We start from the raw sequence: 20,098 nt of genomic DNA, 5'->3' as shown, positions 1-20,098 counted from the left end.
GAGGTGCCTTCACGAATCACCGGTGACCAGACAGGCAGCCGTTGCGAAGATCCTGCATCGCCACGTGTGGTGTAGTCTATGCAACGCGCCTTCCTTCGTCATGCTCTGTATGTACATGTATCATCTCTGTCTGCAAAGACGCATACCTTACCATACAACGCATGTGCCTTCTGATACGCAGAGACCTGTTGCGCTCGCCGTCGCGGGCAGGCAGCACGTCGGCGACTGGGCTGGTCGCCTTGACGTAGACTAGATTGTCGCGATGAGACGCGGCGAATCACTTCAGCGATGCGTGTGCAAGCCGAGCATCAGCCAACGCCGCCACTGCAACAACGCGTCGGGGAGCGCACCTGACCGGGTCGAATGTGGCGCGAGCGACTGCTTCCCCGTCCGCTCCCTGGTGGCAGCCGCAAACATCGCCGTCTGCACATGCAGCTCGCCTGCACCTCTCGACAAAAGGTCCCAGCCTGCTCGCGGACCCAGCATGAGACCTCATAGCAATCAGCAGCTGTGCACGTGAAGACGCACTTCCATCTTTGCGACGCCATCGCTGATGCACCGCACATCCTACAGGTCCGACGTAGAAATGCTCATCATGTCGCCTGAAGACCCCAACCACTTCAGCAGCGACGTTGACCACCACCATGTTGAGAAGCGACTAAGCGGCGGGGAATCGTACTTCAGCAACAGCACTGTCAGGAGCATCGCGTGGCAGAATCTCACTGTCACCGTCAACGACCGAACCACCGGCCATGATCGCGATATCCTTCATCGAGCTTCGGGAGTGGTGAAGCCTGGAGAGATGCTGGCACTCATGGGACCGTCTGGATCCGGAAAGACGACACTGCTCAATACTTTGGCTCGCAGAACCGATGCCAACGCAGGACATGTGCTGATCAACGGCAAGCAATACCCACTGTGAGTACATTTTGCCCACATCTTGTTTGACCATGGCTAATGTCATTGCGCTAAGATGCACTCATCGAGCCATCAGCTCTTTTGTGGAGCAGGAAGACACTCTCATCGGATCGTTGACCGTCGACGAGACCCTAAAGTTCGCCGCGAAGCTTGCATTACCTGCGTAAGTTGCGCATGCGATTTCTGCCTACGGTCTAAGTGCTGATGCTACCATAGAAGCGTGAGCAGAGCCGAAATACGAGATCGTGTCTCCAAGCTCGTAGGATCCTTCGGTCTCGGTGATCAGCGACGAACGCTGATCGGTTCGCCGCTCCGCAAGGGCATATCTGGAGGCCAGAAGCGCCGGGTCAGCGTGGCAACACAGCTCATCACCGGGCCTTCAGTACTGTACTTGGACGAGCCGACCAGTGGTCTCGACTCCACTGCCAGCTACGAGGTCATGTCCTTCATCAGCAGAATCGCACTGGCGAACAACGTAAGTCCAGCTGAGCATCATTGACCCATCTCCAAACGGATAGCTGACGCTTGCTAGCTCATCGTCATTGCAAGCATACACCAACCATCTACCAAGACATTAGACCTCTTCTCGAAAGTCATGCTGCTGTCAAAAGGCCGGCCCTGCTACTTTGGATACACATCCGATGTCGACGACTACTTCAACGAGATTGGCATGCCGATTCCGCCTCTCACAAACCCTGCTGAACACATGCTGGACATCACCAACGCTGACTTTGGCAATGACGCTGACGGGGCCCGTCTCGATGCCATCTTCACCCGCTGGAAGCAATCACAGCGCGCGCAGCTACTGGACACGCAGCTTGCTGAGCTCTTTGGTGACGATGTCGAGACGCCATTCGTGCCACATGCTGCCTTCACATCACAGGTCGTCACCCTCCTTCACAGGGCTTTCATCAAGAGCTACCGTGATCTAGTCGCCTATTGGATTAGGCTTGTGATGTACATGGGCCTATCGATCATGATGGGTACCGTGTGGTTGCGCTTGACTCCTCACCAGGATCACATACAACCATTCATCAATGCGATCGTAAGTGGTGTATCATTCGTCAATCTGCTTTTTGCTAATTACGTCGACAGTTCTTCGGCTCTGCTTTCATGTCCTTCATGGCAGTAGCTTACGTTCCTGCCTTCTTGGAAGATCGGTCGATGTTCGTCAAGGAGCGCGCCAACGGTTTATACGGCCCAACCGCGTTCGTCATCTCCAACTTCTTGATCGCACTGCCATACCTATGTAAGTTCGACTCTCCTCGATGGAAACCCTTTGCTGACTCGCAACCAGTCTTGATCTCCATCCTGTTCTCCATTTTCTCCTACTGGATGATCAACCTTCGACCCACTGGCGGCGCCTTCTTCGTCTGGGTAATGTGGCTTTTCCTGGACCTCGTCGCCGCTGAGTCCCTCGTTGTCCTCATCAGCTCACTCTTCCCGAACTTTGTGGTCGCACTGGCTTTCATCGCCTTCGCAAACGGTCTCTGGATGAGTGTTGGCGGCTTTTTGGTCTCACTTCCGGTCCTCAACGTCTTTTGGAAGTACGTGTTCCACTACATCGACTACCAGGCCTACGTCTTCCAGGGCATGATGGTCAACGAGTTCGGCAGCCGCAACTACAACTGCGAAGTTGACAACGGTAACTGCTTCTGCATGTACCAAAGTGCGCTGCAGAGCGAGTGCAAGATCGAGGGCATCGCGGTGCTGGACAAATTCGGCTATCCGACTGGCAGACAGGGCAAGTGGGTTGGCATCATGATCGGTATCATCGTGGTGTACCGGCTGTTTGGCTGGGCTGTCACATGGTACAGGAAGACGTGAATGACTGGACTCGGGCGCAGAGGATGTATGATCAGGGCTCAGGGCGGAGATGGATTGCAGCTTCTTGGGCACTTGCGGCGAATTAAGACAGAATGTGATGTACTCTAGCACATGGCTTACGATGAATTACGACTATAGAATAGTAGAATGAGGCAGTACTCAGAGACAACTCTTCTCGGGATGTCTCGCCAGTGACGTGCGAGCAGCTGACACTCTTCACAGAGCCGCCGTGTAGTCACCTTGCAAGTGAAGCTGTTTGCTGCTGGCAGCCGACCAGACATGCTCACAAGACATGCTAGCCAAAGCCTTCAAAACAGTACTACCCAAGAACCACCACAACACCACGCCACCAAACTCACCAAACCCACACCACACCCTCCCACACCCTCCCACACCCTCAACCCCCCAGGCCTCCTCCAAATGCCCCCTCCCCAAACCCACACCCACCAACCCCAATTCGCCAAACTCGGCGTAGAATCCTACGCCCAAGGCTACGGCAAAACAGGGCACTCAGCGCTCTACCTTGCGCACTTACGCGCAACAGTCGCCGACGCATGCGGATCCAAGATCACAGCGATGGAACTGCGACAACAGCTGGCGGCGGCGGAACTCGCTGGGATTGAGAGGAGGGATTTGAAGGCGTTGGTGGATGTGGTGGGGGATGTGGAGAAGGGGAACACGGGAATTGGATTTGATCGGTTGAGGGAGGTGAGGGAGGTGGTGCTGTTGGGGGGACGGTCTGGGGGTGGGAATGGAGGAGGGCAGGGGGGGGGGTCGGGTGAGGATGGGGTGAGGAGGGGTGAGGATGGGGGTCATGGGGCGGTGGGAGGCGAAATTGATGGTACAGAGAGGTTGAGACGGTGATGTCGATAATGCTTTCAACAAGCACCTCATGCGCTAGTCCTGCTATGTTTCAACATTGGAAGCTATACAATGTCCGCGGACAACATAGATGGGTGGTCTTGACTCCATGATCTACATGACATTCCGTGTCAAGCATACACCAAGGCAAGCAATCTCCAAAGTCAGGCATCTTGCGAGTGAAGTGTCGCGCATTCAAGCATCCCCGTTCATCTTCTCGTCAGCCTGAGTCTGGTCTTGAATGCCATCCCGAACCTTCTCGTACGAGGCATAGGCTTTCTTGAACGCTTCCTTCTTCCAGGTGCCCTTTCCGTGATCCTTCTGATAGGCAAGGTACTCCTTCCAGAATGCACGGCGACTACGCCCAAAATAGCTCTGCCCTGCCTCTCCATCTGCATCGTCGAGCCAAGCATCCAGTACAGAGGACTTGATGGCTGAGGCCTCCTTGATTGCTGCAGAAAGGTTCTCTGCGACATTGAAGAAATGTTTCTTGGCCTTCCCGCTCCCTTTGGACCACTGCTTGGCCATACGCAGCCGCGGATGAAACCCTTCATCTTGGCGGTGAAGTGGCTGTCTCCCTCTAGGCGATCCCACAATTTCGGCTTAGCTGCTGATGTCTTGGCGGTCGGACCTGGTATTGACGAAGCGGCCTTTTTGTCGCGCTGTTCTGTCTTGTGCTCCTTACCCTGCGCATCAGGAGGCGGTGGTGGCTTAGCACCGCCGTCCTCCTCCACATCGTAGTCCTCGTCCAGTTCAACTTTACGCCACCTGGCTCGCGGTACTCTGGCTTGTCGATATCAGATGCTACACCCGTAGTCTTGGACGAAGATGCTGTGCCCCCAGCATGCGAAGTATTGGCATTCGATTCAGGCCCTGACGACGCATCATTGTCCTTTGTAGCACCGGTATGACTCGAGGGCGGTGACGGAGGCTTCGAAGTATCTTTTGGCGGTGGCTCTGTGCCAGAGTCCTCGCGCGCTTTGCGACCGTCTCTCGGACTCGCTCGTTGCCGACGCATCTGCGGATGCTGTTGGTTTGGCAGGGAAGGTGAACGGAGGTGGTGATGATGAGGTCCCGTCAGCAGCAGTACGGCCCTTCTTTGCGCCCGTGGCGGCAATCACTCTTCTATTCCCGTTGGGTTGTGGCGGTGGCATGGTACTTGTAGACGAGAAGATACGGCCAGTAGAAGCGCCAGTAGCAGTAGCACCGCCAGTGTTCTGTGTACGCTCTGATGTCGCACCGGTGTCTGTGTCCTCGCCTTGGAGCGTTGTCGTGCTGTACCCAGTGTGCGTACTTTGCTGAACTTGCTCACCCTCCGATTCGTAATCGGTTGCTCCGTCGTACTCGACACCTTCCATGCACGGGGCTACATGATCATTTCTAGACCCTAATAATGCCCGCCATCTCTCAGCACACCGAATGCCGTCGGGGCCAATTCTCGAGAGCCAAGCCTGTGTGAGGAGATATGGTCGATTGTGGGAAGCCAGTTGGGTCTCGTAGTACATGGCATTGTTGAGGTGGTGCACGAGTAAGTCTTCGTGAAGCTTTCGCTGCTCGCTGTCGGTGAAGGCAGGGAATTTGTCCTCTTCGCGGTGTGCATGATTCAGGTGATGGCGAATGCCGTGTCTTGCTCTCTCGAAGTCGAACTCGTTGTCTGGCTCCATATCCTCGTACTCCAATTCGTTCTTGATGAAGTCGTCAATCGCATCGGCCATGTCAGGATTCGCTTCCTTCTTCTTCTTCAGTGCAGCATTTTTCACGACGTTCTTGAATAGGTTCTTGTACTCTGGCAGGCTCTGCGAAAGCGTTTCGTCGCGGACGAGCTCAAGCGCGCGATCCGCGTCGAGTTCATCGAGCGAGAAGTCCCTCAGTCCGAGTTCTGCAAGACAGAGGAGGCATATCTCGTGGAAGCTGAGTTTGGTACCTTCTGCTAGCTTGAGTAGCATCTTGAGTTGTGCGTAGCACTCGAGGAGGTCGTCAACAGCGAAGATCTTGGAGACAGCCCATTTGGAGTTGCTCTTGCTGTTACAGCCGAGAGGAATCGCGAGCGACAGTAGGTCTTGAAGCTTACGGTACGTCTTGCTGTGTTGGCCTTGACGCTTGACATTCTTCTTGTGCCTCTTCGTAATTTTCATGCGATTCCTCTGTGCCTGGGTAGGCTTGGGCTCTGTATTGACGTCTCGGCGCTTTGCTTTCTTCCTGGGAGCCATGGCTATGCGACCGAAAAGATGGAGCTGATGTTGATGGGCGATTTCGCAGAGTCGTGTTTGTGCTTCAACATCTAGCATGTGCAGGGTAATTTCCTTGGCGCGCGAGTGACTTATTGCACGTCATCCCGCGACTCGCTCGGCAGCTTGCCGCTCCCCGCCTCCGACACATTTATTACAAGCCTCTGACTCCTCAAGCTTCTTTTTTCCTTCCTCCTACATCAAACTGGCTGAGTATGGTTCCACAGCGGCTCCCTAGGAAACCATCGCACTTGGCACACCACTAAGTCGGTCCGAGTGTGCTCGACGATCTGCGCGACTAGTTTTGAGTATTGCAAAGTGACAAGGTGCTCGGTGACGGCCTCTACTGCGAGCTGATGTTTTGCTGGCCATAGCACATCAGCTTCAAGGGGGGTCCAACCGAATACGTCGATGGAGTGCTGGCACACATCGGGAAACGTACCTATCGAGCCGCCGAACCAGAAAAGCAGCAGCGCGGTGCATGAGGATGGTCCCCATTATGTATCGCTAGACAATTCAGCCTAAGCTATGCCGTGAGTAACGTCCATCGAGGAAGGAAAGAGAAGCAATGACATGCGCAAGCAATAGGTCTTCAGTAGGTGGTGCCGAGTCATGGTGGGCGGACATGGCTCAAACACCTACATCAAAGTGGCTCCCTCGGTAAGCGCCCCTGCCTCGCAGTGTAAGGTACCCTGACAAGCACGTAAGCATAGTATTCCCAGGACTCGCGACCGCACTGGTCGCACCCACCAAACGCTTCCGATCCATAAGTATTTGCAGCAGCCTTTCCTCACCCCAACACACATGCCACAGTCCGCGGAGACTCCATCTTTTTCATCAGATCTTCGGCGCACGCGCTGAGGCCTGGAGAAGAGACGTATGGGTGAGCATACCAGCCCTACAACGACCACAATCGACAACACGAGTGTCAGCAAACAACATGATAGCAGTCCGCTGCACCACCGCAGATTGTGCAGACGCGTTCGGTCGCGTTGTCTTGCCTCACGTAGCGCGGCGTACTATTGCTTTGGAATGTAGGAGACGCGGGAGGCTGGTGTCAATGAGGTGGCAGCGGTGGCGGAATGAGATAGGAGGACAGTGATGTGTATGAAGAAGGGGAAGTTGCTGTGAAAGAAGACGCGAGGTGAGGTCGAAAGCTCACGCACTTGTCCCGAAGCGGCGACATCGGCTTTGTCTGAGCAGCTCTGTGACACAGAGGACTGCTGTTGCCCATGAGCATCGCAAATGGACGTCGCTGTCCTCATTACTAGCTGAAAGGCACAGTTTCTGCTATTTAATGGTGCAGCAATGGACAGTACGAGAGGCGCATTGTAAGAGAAGTGAAAGAGGCACGATGACAGGGCAATGGTTATATGACAACGCTTGTCAAAACAACTAAGAACGCATCTCACACTACTTCCGTAAGCCCCAACGCCACGCTAAGTGTGACCACAACACTGTTCTGGGTATCCATACCGTCCGTGCCATACCATGCACCCTGCCCGGCAACCAGCCAAGTCTCTTTTCCTTCCAACGCCATGCTAAACTCAAGCATTCTGTTCTTTCCTTCCCGTCTTCATTACAACCACGGCATCCACAAAAGCTCCGTCTGACTCAATTTCTCCGGGTTCGTAGCCTTCGCGACCAGATCCAACACACTCTGGCTCGCGGGCAGATTGTTGCCAGTAGGCTCCTTGGCAATTGCGACTGCTTTATTGACAATCGCCTCGGCATTTCTCAAGACGTGCTCGCGCATCTCATTCTCCTTGATGTTCTGACGGTGGGTAGATGTAAACCAGAACTGAATCTCATCTCGAATGAAGATCGAGAGGTGGTGCTCAAGCTCGCAATTGGTGCTATCAGTTGACGCCGCAGCCGCATTTGCTCCGTTCGCAGCAGGTGTCTGCGATGTAGTCGACGAGGAGCTGTCCGATGTCAAGCAGCGAGCAATGGCCATCAGCGCGCAGGTGAAGATGCCTTCGGTGTGGATTGGACCCATAAGGACCTGCAAGTTCGGTGTGAGGCGGAACGGCACTGGCTCTGGCTGATGGAAGATTGGACGGTTGGCCATCGTGAACGGAAGCAGCTCAGAGCCCCAGATGTTCCCGTTGCAGCGCGAGATGTGCATCTTGTTCGGGTAGCGCACGGTCATGAACATCGTGAATGTGATGTACGTCAATGCCGCAAGCTGGTAGGAGAATTGTCGGCGGAACAGCCAGAAAGAGTCGTATGATGGGTAGGTGGCAGCAAAGTACTCCCGCACGACCTCCTTTGGCACCATCTTCTCCTGCACATGATTGAGAGCCTCCATGCGCATGTTGAGCCAAGCTTCCTGCTTCTGAGGAGTGACGCCACGCATCTTGTCCATGGTGAACATGATCGGATCGTCCTTGTCGAGCTCGTTGCGGCGACAGAAGTCCTCGTAGACGGCCTGGAGGGTGACGTACGACTCATCGTCCTGGATCATGCGGATCTGTGGACTCAGCGGAACCATGACGGGCAGATGGAACTGCAGATTGCGGCGCCTACTCTCCTTCTTCTTCGACAATGTGCTGTTGAAGATTCTGAAGAGCTGCAGGACTCTCTCCTCGCGCCTGCTGTGTCTAGGTGCGGGATGTTGGATCGCGAACGGATGGACACTACCGTCATGGCCGCGAATCTTGAGTCGTCGATGACAACTGGCAACACCACGTACCAGATCCACAATCGGCAAGAAGCGCTCGATGCGCACAAAGTCCTGGTTCTTATCCTTGTGCTGGAGATATTGGCCGGGAATCTCAACCTCATCGAACCAAACAAACTTAAAGCTGCTCAGATGAGTGTTTTCCGCGAGGTGCATCGTGTTGGGGCGACGATCGAGTCGTTCTGCCAACTTGTCGCGCCATCTCCGCAACTTGACGATGTACTCGTACATCGTAGGCTTCTTCGTGACGAAATCTTGCTCGAACGCCTTTCTTATGTGCGGCGGCAAGATGCTCTCAGCGAAGCGTGTGATATTAGCTTCAGTCTGCGGCGGAAGCTTGTTCTCTTGTGTGAAAGAGTGCGGCGATCGTCCCACGTAACTGAGCGCATCGTTGAGCAGCGCCACGATCAGACGATACGCATCCTCATCTGGAGGACACTTGAAATGCCGCTGGACCTGCTCTACCATAGCCTCCATTGACGCATAGAGCAACGGGAAGGCAGTGCGCAAAGTTATTACCAGTGCCTCCGTGTGCTCCCATGGCTTCTTAGGCTTCTTCTGCTCGTCGTCTTTCTTTTCTTCTTGGCCAGGCTCCTTCTTGGTCTCCTCGGTCGCATTTCCGTTCGCTTGACTCTGCTCACCGGCGGCTGTCCCAGGTCGGGATTGACCACTCGGGGTGCCGCTTTCTGGTCTTGCAGGGGACTCTTGCTTGACAGTTTCACCTGTTTGTTGCTTTGCCTTCATGGCCTTCTCCTTCTGCTCACGCAAGGTTTGAGACCTCCTGATGACCTGCATATCTTCATGTGACGTTCTCAGCTGGAAGTGCAGCGCCTGTGGGTACGTCTTTGCCAGATTTGTCAGGATGTAGTGCGCAATGTTGGCTTCACTCTCAGTTCTTGACAGGTTGTTGAGCAACTGCGGGATGAAAGTCACCCAGTACCACCAAGGATGATCGCCATGGTAGTCGTGGAACTTCTGAGATAATTGACCTTCGGCGTCGTCCAGACTCAACAACCACAGAATTCGGCTGAGCAACTTGCGAGATTTGGCGCTCTTGTACTGGCCAGCAGCTTCGAGATAACAGCTCAAGGCATTCGAGCCCTTCTCCATGTCCTGCGGGTCGTCCTTGAAGAGCTGATCACTATATCGACCCCATTCGGCCCACGCTTTGGGTAGCTTGATGTCGAAGAACAATGCCGTTCCGAACGCGTCACTGGCTTCGTCTTTCTGATTGAGCTTGCTTAGGAACATGCCCTTGAGCGTGTAGAATTCTGCCTTCTGCTGCTGACCAAAGTAGTTCAGATTGGTGTTGTTGATGACATCGAGTCCATTCGTCAGCTCACTGCGGTTCTGGTAGTGACACTTGGCCTGCTCCCGCAGCTTCAAGAATGCTTCTTGAATCTCGATATTCGGCAGTGTGTAGATCTTGCTGAGCTGCGTGATGCAAACATCCGGCATTTGGTGCTTCCGCGCGACATGCGCAAAGCGATTGATGATCCAGGCCGTCTCGTGGTAGCCACGATACGCGTAGCTGTTACCAGTCGCATTCCCGCAATTGTTCGGGAGCAGATTGAGGTAAGTGCCATTGATGAGCTGGAAAATATGTTGGCGCCACGTTACTAAGTCTTGCCAGGCATTGATGTCGTCCCAGAGGTTTGGCAAACGGTCACGCCACGTACTAAGTAGGACCTTGAGCTCTTGCGACTTCACATCAAGATTTGCGGCATTGGTTTGAGCCAAGCTTTGGCAGATGACGCTAGCATCATGAAGCTCCACGAGCTGCTGGAAGTTCTGCAGCAGGCCGAGATGCGCGTTGGTGATGCGGCGCGGTAGCTTGTGCCAGTTCTTGATGGAGAGCTGAATGTTCTCATCGCAGACGCGGGCGAAGTCGGGAGGATTCTCAGTCTTGTTGTGCAGCTTGAGGAGCGATGTGAACGCCTGGAAGAACATCCGCCTAGGTGTCGGAGCGTCAGACACTCCCTTGATGACAGTCTCCAGATGATCTCGGTGCTCGTTATTGGTCCATGTGTCGTAATTTCGCCACATCGCCTCGAGGTAAAGGTCGTTGAGGTTCTCGTGCTTGGCGAACTCTCCCAGGATGTCCCACTGTTGGAGCTTTTGCGCGCACAGGACCCACTGGTCTTCCCATAGCATGTACTCGCCTGCTGAGTATGGCAGAGTGCCCGTGCGAGCCTTCACCTGAGCTTGCTCGTACATGGCCTGCGCCTTGTCCCAGATGCCGTTCTGCTCATAGCTCAAAGCAGCATTGGTCTCGACGTAGGCTGCTCTGCGGCGCCATGTACCATAAAAGAGATCGCTTTCCTCGAGGCTGGCGTATGTCTCAACAAGTGCATCGAGGTTGCTTTCCCTGACAGCAGTGGTGTCCACGACGGGTTTCATGGCGAGGTCCTCCATGAAGGTTGCAGCTACATACCATGCATCGTAAGACTTTGCCAGATACTTCATGACGTGCGGCGGGAACTTGACCCTCGGCTTGGCTTGTGCGATACCTTCGAGCAGTGATGATACACAATTTGGGCGACGGTCTATCTGTCTCTGGTGGAAGTCCTTAGTAAGAAGTGCCACGAGGCCCTGCTCGATGTCCTCGCGATCGTCCTTAGCAAGGGTAGACCAGCACACCGGGAAGTAGGCGACCCAGATCTCGTGTGCGAGTTGCCAATCGGTGTGCTGCAAGTCAGCCATAGGTCCGAGGACATCGCGGGCTCGCACGGCATTGATCTCATTCATGAACTGCTTTTCTTTCACAAGCATCTCCTCGAGACTGTCGTCTATCATGACGTCGCCAAGTCGTGCATCGCTGGTGTATGTGCTCAGCGCACTTGAGGCTGGCAGACATCTGAAGTCCTCGTGATGAAGATGCAGCATCGCGTTTTGGTCGAAAGAACCGAACATGAGCTGAATGACTTGACTCAGCCAGAAGGACTCGCACAACACATCCCATTGCTGTTCGCTGATGAGCTTGAAGAAGCGATTGCTCGTAGAGCGGCTGAGCGCCTTGTCGTAGATGGTTTGAAATCTCGTCCGCATTTCCACATCCTGGCTGCGTAGTCCAATCAAGAACGCATGCTCCATGCGCACGGCCAGCTCCGAGCGAGTGATCTTCTGGTCCTCGTAGATGCGGATGACGAGGTTCATGAACTTCTGATACATGGTCTGGTCTGGACGACCCTCGAACAGGAGCATTTTCTGCAAGACTGCTGTCTTCTCCTTGAGTGTAGGAACAGGTTCTGTGGGATTGAAGACCCACTGCTCCACCTGATCCAAGATCTTCTCACACAGCTCGTTATTCGTCGAGCGTTCCACAAGCGAGGCCAACACACTAAGATACGGTCTCCGCGTTTCACCCAGCGTACTGATGCGTGAGGAGAGCATTTCAATGACTTTGATGATGAGGTTTGTTGTGGTCTCCATCTCTTGAGAGCTTGCAGAATTGGGCTGGATGCCCTGTGCCATTGCAGCTTGTGGTGACAGTTGCGTGCTCAGGTGATCCTTGGCCAATTTCGTCTGCAGAGCCTTCAGAAGCGCTGGAATGTGCGGGTCGATGTCTTCAGGCTTGCGTTGTGCCATGACCCATAAAATGTTGATGGCTGCCACGTTGCTACCATTGTTCAAGAGCTCGCCTGCTGTTGTGGTCAAGAATGTGATGAAGTCTTCCGTCGGGCTATCTGCATCGGGGAGTTCCTCATCCGCTGTCTGTATGGGAATAGGCTGAAGCGCTCGCTGGAGCAGAGGGGGGAGCTTTGGTACCACATGCTCTCCGACTTCAGCATTGTGAAGGGCGTCTTGGACCAAGGGGTTCTCATTGCGTAGAGGCTTAGCAAGCAACCTTTGCAGTTGCGGCAGACGCCCAAGCACCCAATCATCAGACCTAGCGTTGATCAGAACCTTCAGAATCTGGACGGTGTTAACGACACGAATTGTCCACGTATCGCCCTTGTCATCCTGCTTGTGATCTTGGCACAAGATTTGCTCTGTCACCTTTGGGAACATGGCATCCACATCAAGATCGTCCCAGTATGGCCGTGACAAGAGCTTGTACAGAAGATCAAGCACCTTGATGGGAAGCTCCTGCTCCAGAGATAGTTGCGGCTTGGTGCTGCTTGTCTCTTTGCGAGGTGGAGAGCCTGGAAGTGTGGCCTGTAACGTTGCGATGAACTGCACCATGTATTTAATCAGCATGAGTCGAAGCGCTGGGCTTGCGACGGCGCCCTTCTTCAGGTTGGCGTTTGGCTCGTCATTCGGTGAGTCGCTGCCTGCAAGCGACCCGTGCTCCTTCACAGTGCGCTCCTCCCACTGCAGCATCAAGGTGAAAAGGTTCAGCGCAAGCTTCCTGTTCTCTACACTTGCCGAAGGCAGCGTCACAACTTTGCTGATAGATGGTATTATGATCGATGCGAATTGGTCTCTGGCTTCGTAGAAGAGGTCTGGGTGCCGCACCACAAATTGGAAGATGTTTGTCAGTTGCTGCGTGTTACCCACTTCCTCAGCCAGTATCTTGCGTGGCAATCGAGCCCACACGTTCTGCCGGCCGTCTTGTCCACCGAGTCGCTTCTTGAGCACAGGCTCAAGCACCTCCAGTGACTGCATCACGAGATTGCGTCCTTCGGTTTGGTGTGCACGCAGGAGACTGTTGTAGACTTGCATTGCGATCTTGGGTGGCGTTTCGTAGTGGTGGATGAAGTAAGATATCAAGCAGTAGGACGCGAATTTGTTGATGTGGTCTTCCAGGCGGATATAGTTCCATCCGAACTTGATGAGATCTTTCCTAGTGTCTTGGAGCATGTTGTGATGATACTTGATCAGGAAGGCCGATGTTTGCAGAAGCTCCATTCGACTGTGGTCAACGCCTTGCGTGTTGTCATCAGTCATGTCAGCGACAGACTGCGGCCGCCAGAGCTTGTTGTGTATCTCCTCGGCCATTGTCTTGTCCAGAAGCGCTGTACCCTTTTGATTTGGTTGGAACAAGATGTCCCAATTGCGCATGACATCGTTGGCTAAGATTGGATTTAGCAAGTTGTGGAAAACGAACCACTTCAGCTTCTGTGTCGTGTCCTTGCTTGTGTAGACCTCGATGCAACGATTCAAGATCGATCGATGGTAATCCACGGAGTCATTCTTGATGACGTGGCTGTAGAGGTAGGAGAAAAGTGACGGACATGCAAGGAGCTCGCCCTTGGTGCAAGCATCAAAGATCTCGAAAAGGGTGGCAAGATCGTTCTGCCTCCCTCTCATGTAGTTGGTCATAATGTCAATGATCTGTTCAGCGCTCTGCATGACTGCCAGACGCAGATTACTGGGCAACGTGTTCTGCTGCTGTTGCGTTTGGAGCGACTTTGCGGCCTCCAAGAATGCCTTGCGTGCCTTATCATTCTCTAGGAGCTGCTTTCCGTGTTCGCTGTGTTGACATATAGCGTGAACTACGGCGATGGCGTTCACTGCAGACTGAGACTTCTCATTGTCCGTACCCGCTCCTTGGAACGTGTCTAGAAGTCCGTCGACTTCTTTGATCACCTTCTCGCGGAGAGGGCCACTTTCCACATCGGCCAGTATCTGAGCGAAGAAACGGCCACGACGCTCGTCCTTGAGCTTTTCGCTGAAGTATGTCCAAGCCTCATTGGGATAGTGGTTGAGGTACTTGATGAGAGGTTCCCGGAACGGACTGCTGCGAGTTCTCCTCAAAGTCACCTCAAGGGAGAGGACGCGATCAACAAGATCCTGCAGGAATTGCGCTGCTTGGCTCGGCAGCAGATGGAACACACTGAAGATTGCCGTAACGATCTTCATCTTAGGTTGAGCTTCGACCAGACTGAAGGATACTTTCTGCAAAGTGGGTGGGTCGGCAATATGCTTCATGTGGTCAAGTAGGCGCGTCCCTATCTCGACTTTGAAGTAGTTGTGAAGCAGTTGCAGCAGTGTTCGAAGACCCTCTAGGCCTTCAACAGAGAGCTTGCGCGGGTCCTGGACGTTCATCAGTATCGGTCGGAGGCCATTCTGTAGGAGATCTTTGGGCAGCTTTGAGGTCGACTGGAGCACAATCTTGAGTCCTGCGTTCGCAGCGGCAGCGACTTCCTTGTTCTTGCTGTAAAGTGACTTGAAGAAAATGCTGATAACCCGGGCTCGATGCTGGTTACCTTGTTGTTGCTGGCCTTGACCCTGCGGCTGCGTAGACGGTAGGTTCGGACTGAATCCAGGAAGCTTAATCGCGGTTGTAAGCAGCTTGAGTCCAGCAACACGAAGTCGCACGATCGACTCTGCGGTGCGGTATTCGTACGGCTTCGGCGCAAGGTTTTCGTCGTCCGCATCCACGAGTACTAACGCTTCTGTCAAAAGTCGATTCAGGTTCTCGTCGAATGGCAGAATCTCCTTGTCTTGTGGAACCTCCAGCAGGAAGTTGATGGCTTCAATGTACCCGATTTGGGCAGCGAATGGCAGCGCACGTAGGGGCTTCACGAAGATGACCATCGTAAGCGTGTCTTTGACTGGTGTGAGGAGCTCATGTAGCGCCATGTCAAACACAGAGGCAAGCGTACGCAAAGCGAGCTGTGCAGCCTCTCGAACATGGCGGTTCATATGACTGACTTCAGCTACAAGGGCGCTAGCCATGCGATACAGCTTGCTGTCCTTGCTCTCGAAGTCGCCCTTCTTCTCGAGTCCACTCGCGCCGTATCGCTTAATCAAGCTGACGATGGTATCCTTAGCTTGCACGCGAATACTGGCGGGAAGATCCTGCGGCATATCCTTAATGACGTACAGAAGCGCCTGCAGCATGGTTGTGATGCGCTCCGTGATCCACGATTCCGAGAATGCCATCCTCTCTTTGTCGACCATGATGGTAATGCCAAGTGCACCCGATGATTTCGTGAACCACTCTTCTTCGTAGCAGGCATGGTTCAGACTGTCGGCCAGCTTTGTAAAGAAAGGCAGTGTTTCAGCTTTTTCTTCGGAGCCAAAGATTGTCGCCGTTATCTTGAAGCATACTTTCATGGCGGCCTCTGCAGAGTCCCTCACCTCTTTTCTCTCCGATGCTAAGCTTTCGCAAATGGCATCTGCGAGGATCGAGGCCTCTACAAACACTGGTCCTTCGCCAGCTTTCACATCGAAGGCCCTCTTGTTGTGTTTCTGTCGGGCAACAGCAGTTGCAAGCTCGATCAGCATAAAATGTCGATATATCCCTTGGAGGAATTTCTCGGCATCATCTCGAAGTATATCAATGCTGGTGGCGAAGAAAAGAGCTTTGAGGAGCTTCAACAAGGTGTGCTGTTGCGCATCTCTCTTCGCAGTCGACTTGACACGTTCTGACGACGAAAAGAGATCTGAGCCGAAGTCGAAGTTCTTGGTCGCCAGATCTTCAGCTTGCAGTCGTACGAGTCGTGCCATATCATCTGGAAGGTTGTCTGCTCCGACCAGGAGCTTGACATGGGCTATGATGAACTTGAAGGATTGCCGCTTGTGAAAATCGTCCGACTTCTTCTGAACGGCGGTCTTTGGCGACTCCCATAGCTTGTCGATTGCTGTATCTATACCAAGCCGAGCTGGCATCGCTCGCTCGCCGCCGTTGCTAAGCGAGCCGATGAAGCGAACATCGAAACTCGCTTCATCGTCAGCGTACGATCTCCAATCAAGATCCGGAGGATTGGTCAGGAAACGCCTGTTGCGGCCGCCGAGCTTGCCAAGAATACGGACCGCAGTATGTGCTCCATGATGACCGGTGCCAACAGCTATTTGTCCGCCATTATTGTTGACGCTGGTGCTCGTCAGGCTTGCAGGCTTGAGCATGCGCCACAAGCTTCCCATAATTTCCTCCATCCATGGCTGCATGATCGGATCGAGGTAATCAGCGGTCAAATTGTCCACGCAGAGTTCGAGAGTCCGTAGACCTTGTGCAGTGAGCTCACTGGATCCGGGACCTCTCGCGTCGTTGGACGAGCGATCATTGGAGTACGCACGCTGGCTCGGTAGAGAAGTCCCGTCTCCCGAGCGCAAGGCCACAGTAAGTGGTCTCATGAGATATGACAGATGAGGCAACAAATGACTAAGTCGTGCCGGGACCGTCAAAGATAGCTCGACGAACAGATCTCTTGTCGTACCGTCTGGTGCTGCCGCGAGTTGCGTGTTCAGCACCTCGAGTAGCATCTCCAGCAGAGGAAGGATTTCCTTGTAGAGGTGCTCAAAACGCCCGCCTCCGATGCTGCGGAAGAGAGACCTCAGAAGCAGGAAGAAATTTGTGGGTTCCTCAGCTGTCACGGAGAGCTCGATCGACCTCGTGATGAGCTCACGAACATGCGGTAGTAGCACACCCTCGTTGTGCTGGGAGAAAAGGGTCACCGCCATGAAGCTCAACTTGAATAGGCGAAGCAGGACTGAGGTCTTAGCAGAGTCTTTCTCGCCAACCTCTTCAAGCTTACTCATGAGGAACTTGAGCAGCATACCGCAGAACGCCGGGCTGGTAGCCTCACTCGCAAGCAGGAACTGCGGGATGTGTAGCAGAGCAGAGTGCTTGAAACTCTGCTCGTACAAGAACTCGATACCTGATGGCTTGCCAGAGGTAAAGATCTCGTGAAATGTTGCTGGATCCAGGTGATGGAAAATTGTAGCAAATGTCTCCAGTAAATCCTTCTCTTCTTTGGAGTTGGCGGTTGTAGACAGGCTAGAGCTGGGCTCGGCAGGAGCAGCATTTCCATCAGTCGAGTCCAGAGGTGCATAATACTGGAAGCACTTCGCGCCCTGACGGAACAGCTTGATCAGTACCTCAACCTCTTCCGCCTCAAAACCGGAAGAGAGCTCGCCCCAGTGGGGTGGCGCACTAGCGACATCGACCTCTTCTTTGATCTTGGGCGGATTGCTGTTCCGTAGCTGGTAGAAGAACTGCTTAAGTCCCTGCAGCAGATTCTTGAACAGGAACTTGTTCTCCGAAACCGGGTCCATCGCTCTGTCCTTGGGACTGACAGCCTTGATCGGCATTGCGCTGAATATGTCGGTCTCGTCCCAGTCAGGCTTGGACTCCTTGTCTGCGAGGTACTGTTCGGGTGCCTGCGCATCTGTGCCAGAGGTACTCTGTTGCTGGCGATAGAGTTTTACGGCGTTTGGGTAGGCTCGATTCATCGCGGCGAACTTGTCCGCAATGCCATTGAGTACGCTCATCATAAGGAAACGAGCATTTCTCTTATCTTCAAGCTTAGACATGCACTCCGCCATGTTGAGAAGCAGCTTCGCGCTCATAGTCTGATAGCTAGTACCCGGAACGTCGACGCCATCGTCTCCAGTCATGTTGCGCACATATACTTGGACGACTCGTGCGATTTGCTCAGGGGTCAGCTGCTCCCTTACGTGATGGATGAGATCAGCCAGCATCGTGTATGCGAGTGGTCGTAAAGCTGCGTCCGCGGTGAGCGAGTCGCCTACCAGCGTGCGTGGGTCCAGCAGTGGCAGAATCACTGGCAAGAACACGGTCCTGAAGTTGAAGTTGATGATGTGTCTAATGGCGACCAGTAGCTCTTTGCGAGTCGCGGTATGACTTCTAGGGACATCCCGTAGCAACCGTACAGTCAAGTCTGGTAGCAACGGCAGAAACTCGTTGAGCGACTCCTTGTACGCACGCAAAAGATATGCCAGAAATGACATCGTCTTGACCTGAGCAGTGATCATGTCGCCGAAGGCAGCACTCTGTTGCTTTTGCCGAATCTCACGAGCCACCCCCGTAAACACAGTATTGTTCTGCACAGCTTCTTCGTGCGCTTTTCGTTGCGGTCCTGCCTGAAGAAGTAGAGTGTCTCTGATCAGTGGCGTGAAGTTTCGAACGTTCTTCGGCGCCAGAGCTCGATGAGCCTGGAAAATCGAGACTACTATGATGGGACACTCTGCCACGACCTTGAAGCTGTGCATGCCCTTCGCCAGTGGTCGATTTGTCTGCTGCTCTGCACCGAGATCTGCAGCCAACGACTGTGAAGCCGAAGCTACAGGCGAGCCAGGTGTGCCAGTATTGTTCGGAGTCCCAGGTGCTGCCCCAGTGGCAGCATTGACCGGAGTAGTAGACTCGAAAGTATCTGTCACTGTGTTTGGCATGCTCTTGAAGATCTCAACGATCAAGTCGAGGAATGGCTGAGCCTTTTCTGCCACAGCCTGCGTCTTGGTGTGATATCTGCAGAAGTCCATAACAATCTTTAGACACAGCACAGAGTTGTCCTCGTTCTCCGTCCTGACCAATTCCAAGCCCTTGTCCACAATCTTCTCTGCGTAAGGTTCCATTGCCGCGTTGTCCGTGGCCAACGGCATGCGATGAATGATCTCCAGGATACATTGTCGCACTCGCTGCTCCGGCGACGTTGATGTGAAGACAGGCGGACCATTGAGGATGTTCAGAAAGATGGGAATGAACTTAGCCAAGAAGGTGCTGTATGTCGGCGGCTGACACAGAACCTCGAGTTGGTCGCGCAGCTCAGTGAGCAGAGTTCCCTTGGTCTTCAGATCCACTGCCGCGTCCTGCAGCTTCAACTCGAAGACGTCCATCTGTCGTTCGGTCATGATGGGTAGCGGGTTGGCCTAGCGGCCTGGATGTGTTCTCTTCAACCTGCTAGAGGTTGTTTCATAGCAGGCCTACCATCCAGCGGGAATATCGGTCCACGTGCGTGCCAATAGGGCGTTGGGTGGGTTGGTCGTGTCGGGTTCGTGGTCGTGGTCGGAGCAAGTGGTGAAACAGTTCGTGCAGTCGTAGAACTCGTTTCCTCTCGATTTCGTGTAGAGTCAGGCGCGTGCTCGTCTATGCGCGTATTTCCTCGAGTTTTGTTGGAGCGCAATTGTGTTAAGAGACTTCTTTGAAGAGTCTTGGTAGGTAGTCGCACGGTACAGGGTAGTAGTGTTGGCGAGATAGTGTGGTGACGTGTAAGGCTACACTGTCGTGCACTTCAAAGCTCGCGAAAGCTGTCGGAGAGCCCAGCGAAGGCGATGGCTTTGACCTGGAACAGTAGATCATTACTTTTATAGGTCTAGCTTGCGGAGCGGTGCGAAGCGTCTGCACAGATCATCTCTCGTCGCTCATTGGTAGATTCGTCATCAAGCATTGCGGAGGGCGGAAGTCTCCCCTGGCTTTCTAATTCTCTTTCACATGCACACCTGCACGAAACTATCTCGAGCTTCACGGACTACACGGGTACTGCAGAGCTCACTGTACGACGAGCTTTCGCCCAATGTAGCCATCTTGAAGGCGACGGTCCGACACATTATCATCACTTGGGCCACGGCAAGCTGCATTGTCCTGCAATTACTGTCAGGAGAGTCGAAAGGAAGCAACCCTTCACCTTCGCCTTTGTTGCTAATCGATGGAAGTCGGATATGCCTTGAAAAGTGTGCCACCGGAGCATAACTGGAGGAAAAGATGAACGTGAAGTCTACGCAACCTCTGGTCGCGGCTGGAGACTGGCACACGTTTGTCAGGCTAAATACCTCTATCCTTGTTGGCTGCTGTGCCATCGAGGTCGCTTTCGATCGTTTTGAGTCTGGCCACATCTTTCGGTAATCATCCATACAGCCATAAGGATATCGCTTGTTGCAGGAGCGTTTCCCA

At 53.7% G+C, this 20,098-nt stretch overlaps 4 protein-coding genes across 4 annotated transcripts; 1 reads left to right on the top strand and 3 right to left on the bottom strand.

Annotated features, from left to right (window-relative positions):
- Positions 1-553: 553 nt before the first annotated feature.
- CLAFUR5_07140 (ABC transporter G family member 1) lies at positions 554-2,745 on the top strand (the record flags this gene model as incomplete). Its single annotated transcript, XM_047906288.1, has 6 exons — positions 554-918; positions 974-1,081; positions 1,135-1,393; positions 1,451-1,963; positions 2,014-2,167; positions 2,216-2,745. 6 exons carry the CDS (start codon positions 554-556, stop codon positions 2,743-2,745), a joined length of 1,929 nt encoding a protein of 642 aa, XP_047763730.1.
- Positions 2,746-3,801: 1,056 nt separating this feature from the next.
- CLAFUR5_07139 (uncharacterized protein) lies at positions 3,802-4,134 on the bottom strand (the record flags this gene model as incomplete). The annotated part of the gene is made up of 1 exon (XM_047906287.1): positions 3,802-4,134. The coding sequence occupies one exon, from the start codon at positions 4,132-4,134 to the stop codon at positions 3,802-3,804; it is 333 nt and encodes a 110-aa protein (XP_047763456.1).
- Positions 4,135-4,490: 356 nt separating this feature from the next.
- On the bottom strand, positions 4,491-5,816 carry CLAFUR5_07138 (uncharacterized protein; the record flags this gene model as incomplete). The annotated part of the gene is made up of 1 exon (XM_047906286.1): positions 4,491-5,816. The coding sequence occupies one exon, from the start codon at positions 5,814-5,816 to the stop codon at positions 4,491-4,493; it is 1,326 nt and encodes a 441-aa protein (XP_047763457.1).
- A 1,597-nt stretch (positions 5,817-7,413) lies between these two features.
- On the bottom strand, positions 7,414-19,059 carry CLAFUR5_07137 (Transcription-associated protein 1; the record flags this gene model as incomplete). The annotated part of the gene is made up of 1 exon (XM_047906285.1): positions 7,414-19,059. The coding sequence occupies one exon, from the start codon at positions 19,057-19,059 to the stop codon at positions 7,414-7,416; it is 11,646 nt and encodes a 3,881-aa protein (XP_047763458.1).
- Positions 19,060-20,098: the final 1,039 nt, after the last annotated feature.

This window comes from Fulvia fulva, chromosome 6 (assembly GCF_020509005.1).
Source record: "Fulvia fulva chromosome 6, complete sequence".
Classification (NCBI taxonomy): domain Eukaryota; kingdom Fungi; phylum Ascomycota; class Dothideomycetes; order Mycosphaerellales; family Mycosphaerellaceae; genus Fulvia; species Fulvia fulva.
The sequence above is the reverse complement of the archived record's forward strand: the minus strand, read 5'-3'. Positions and strand labels throughout refer to the sequence as shown.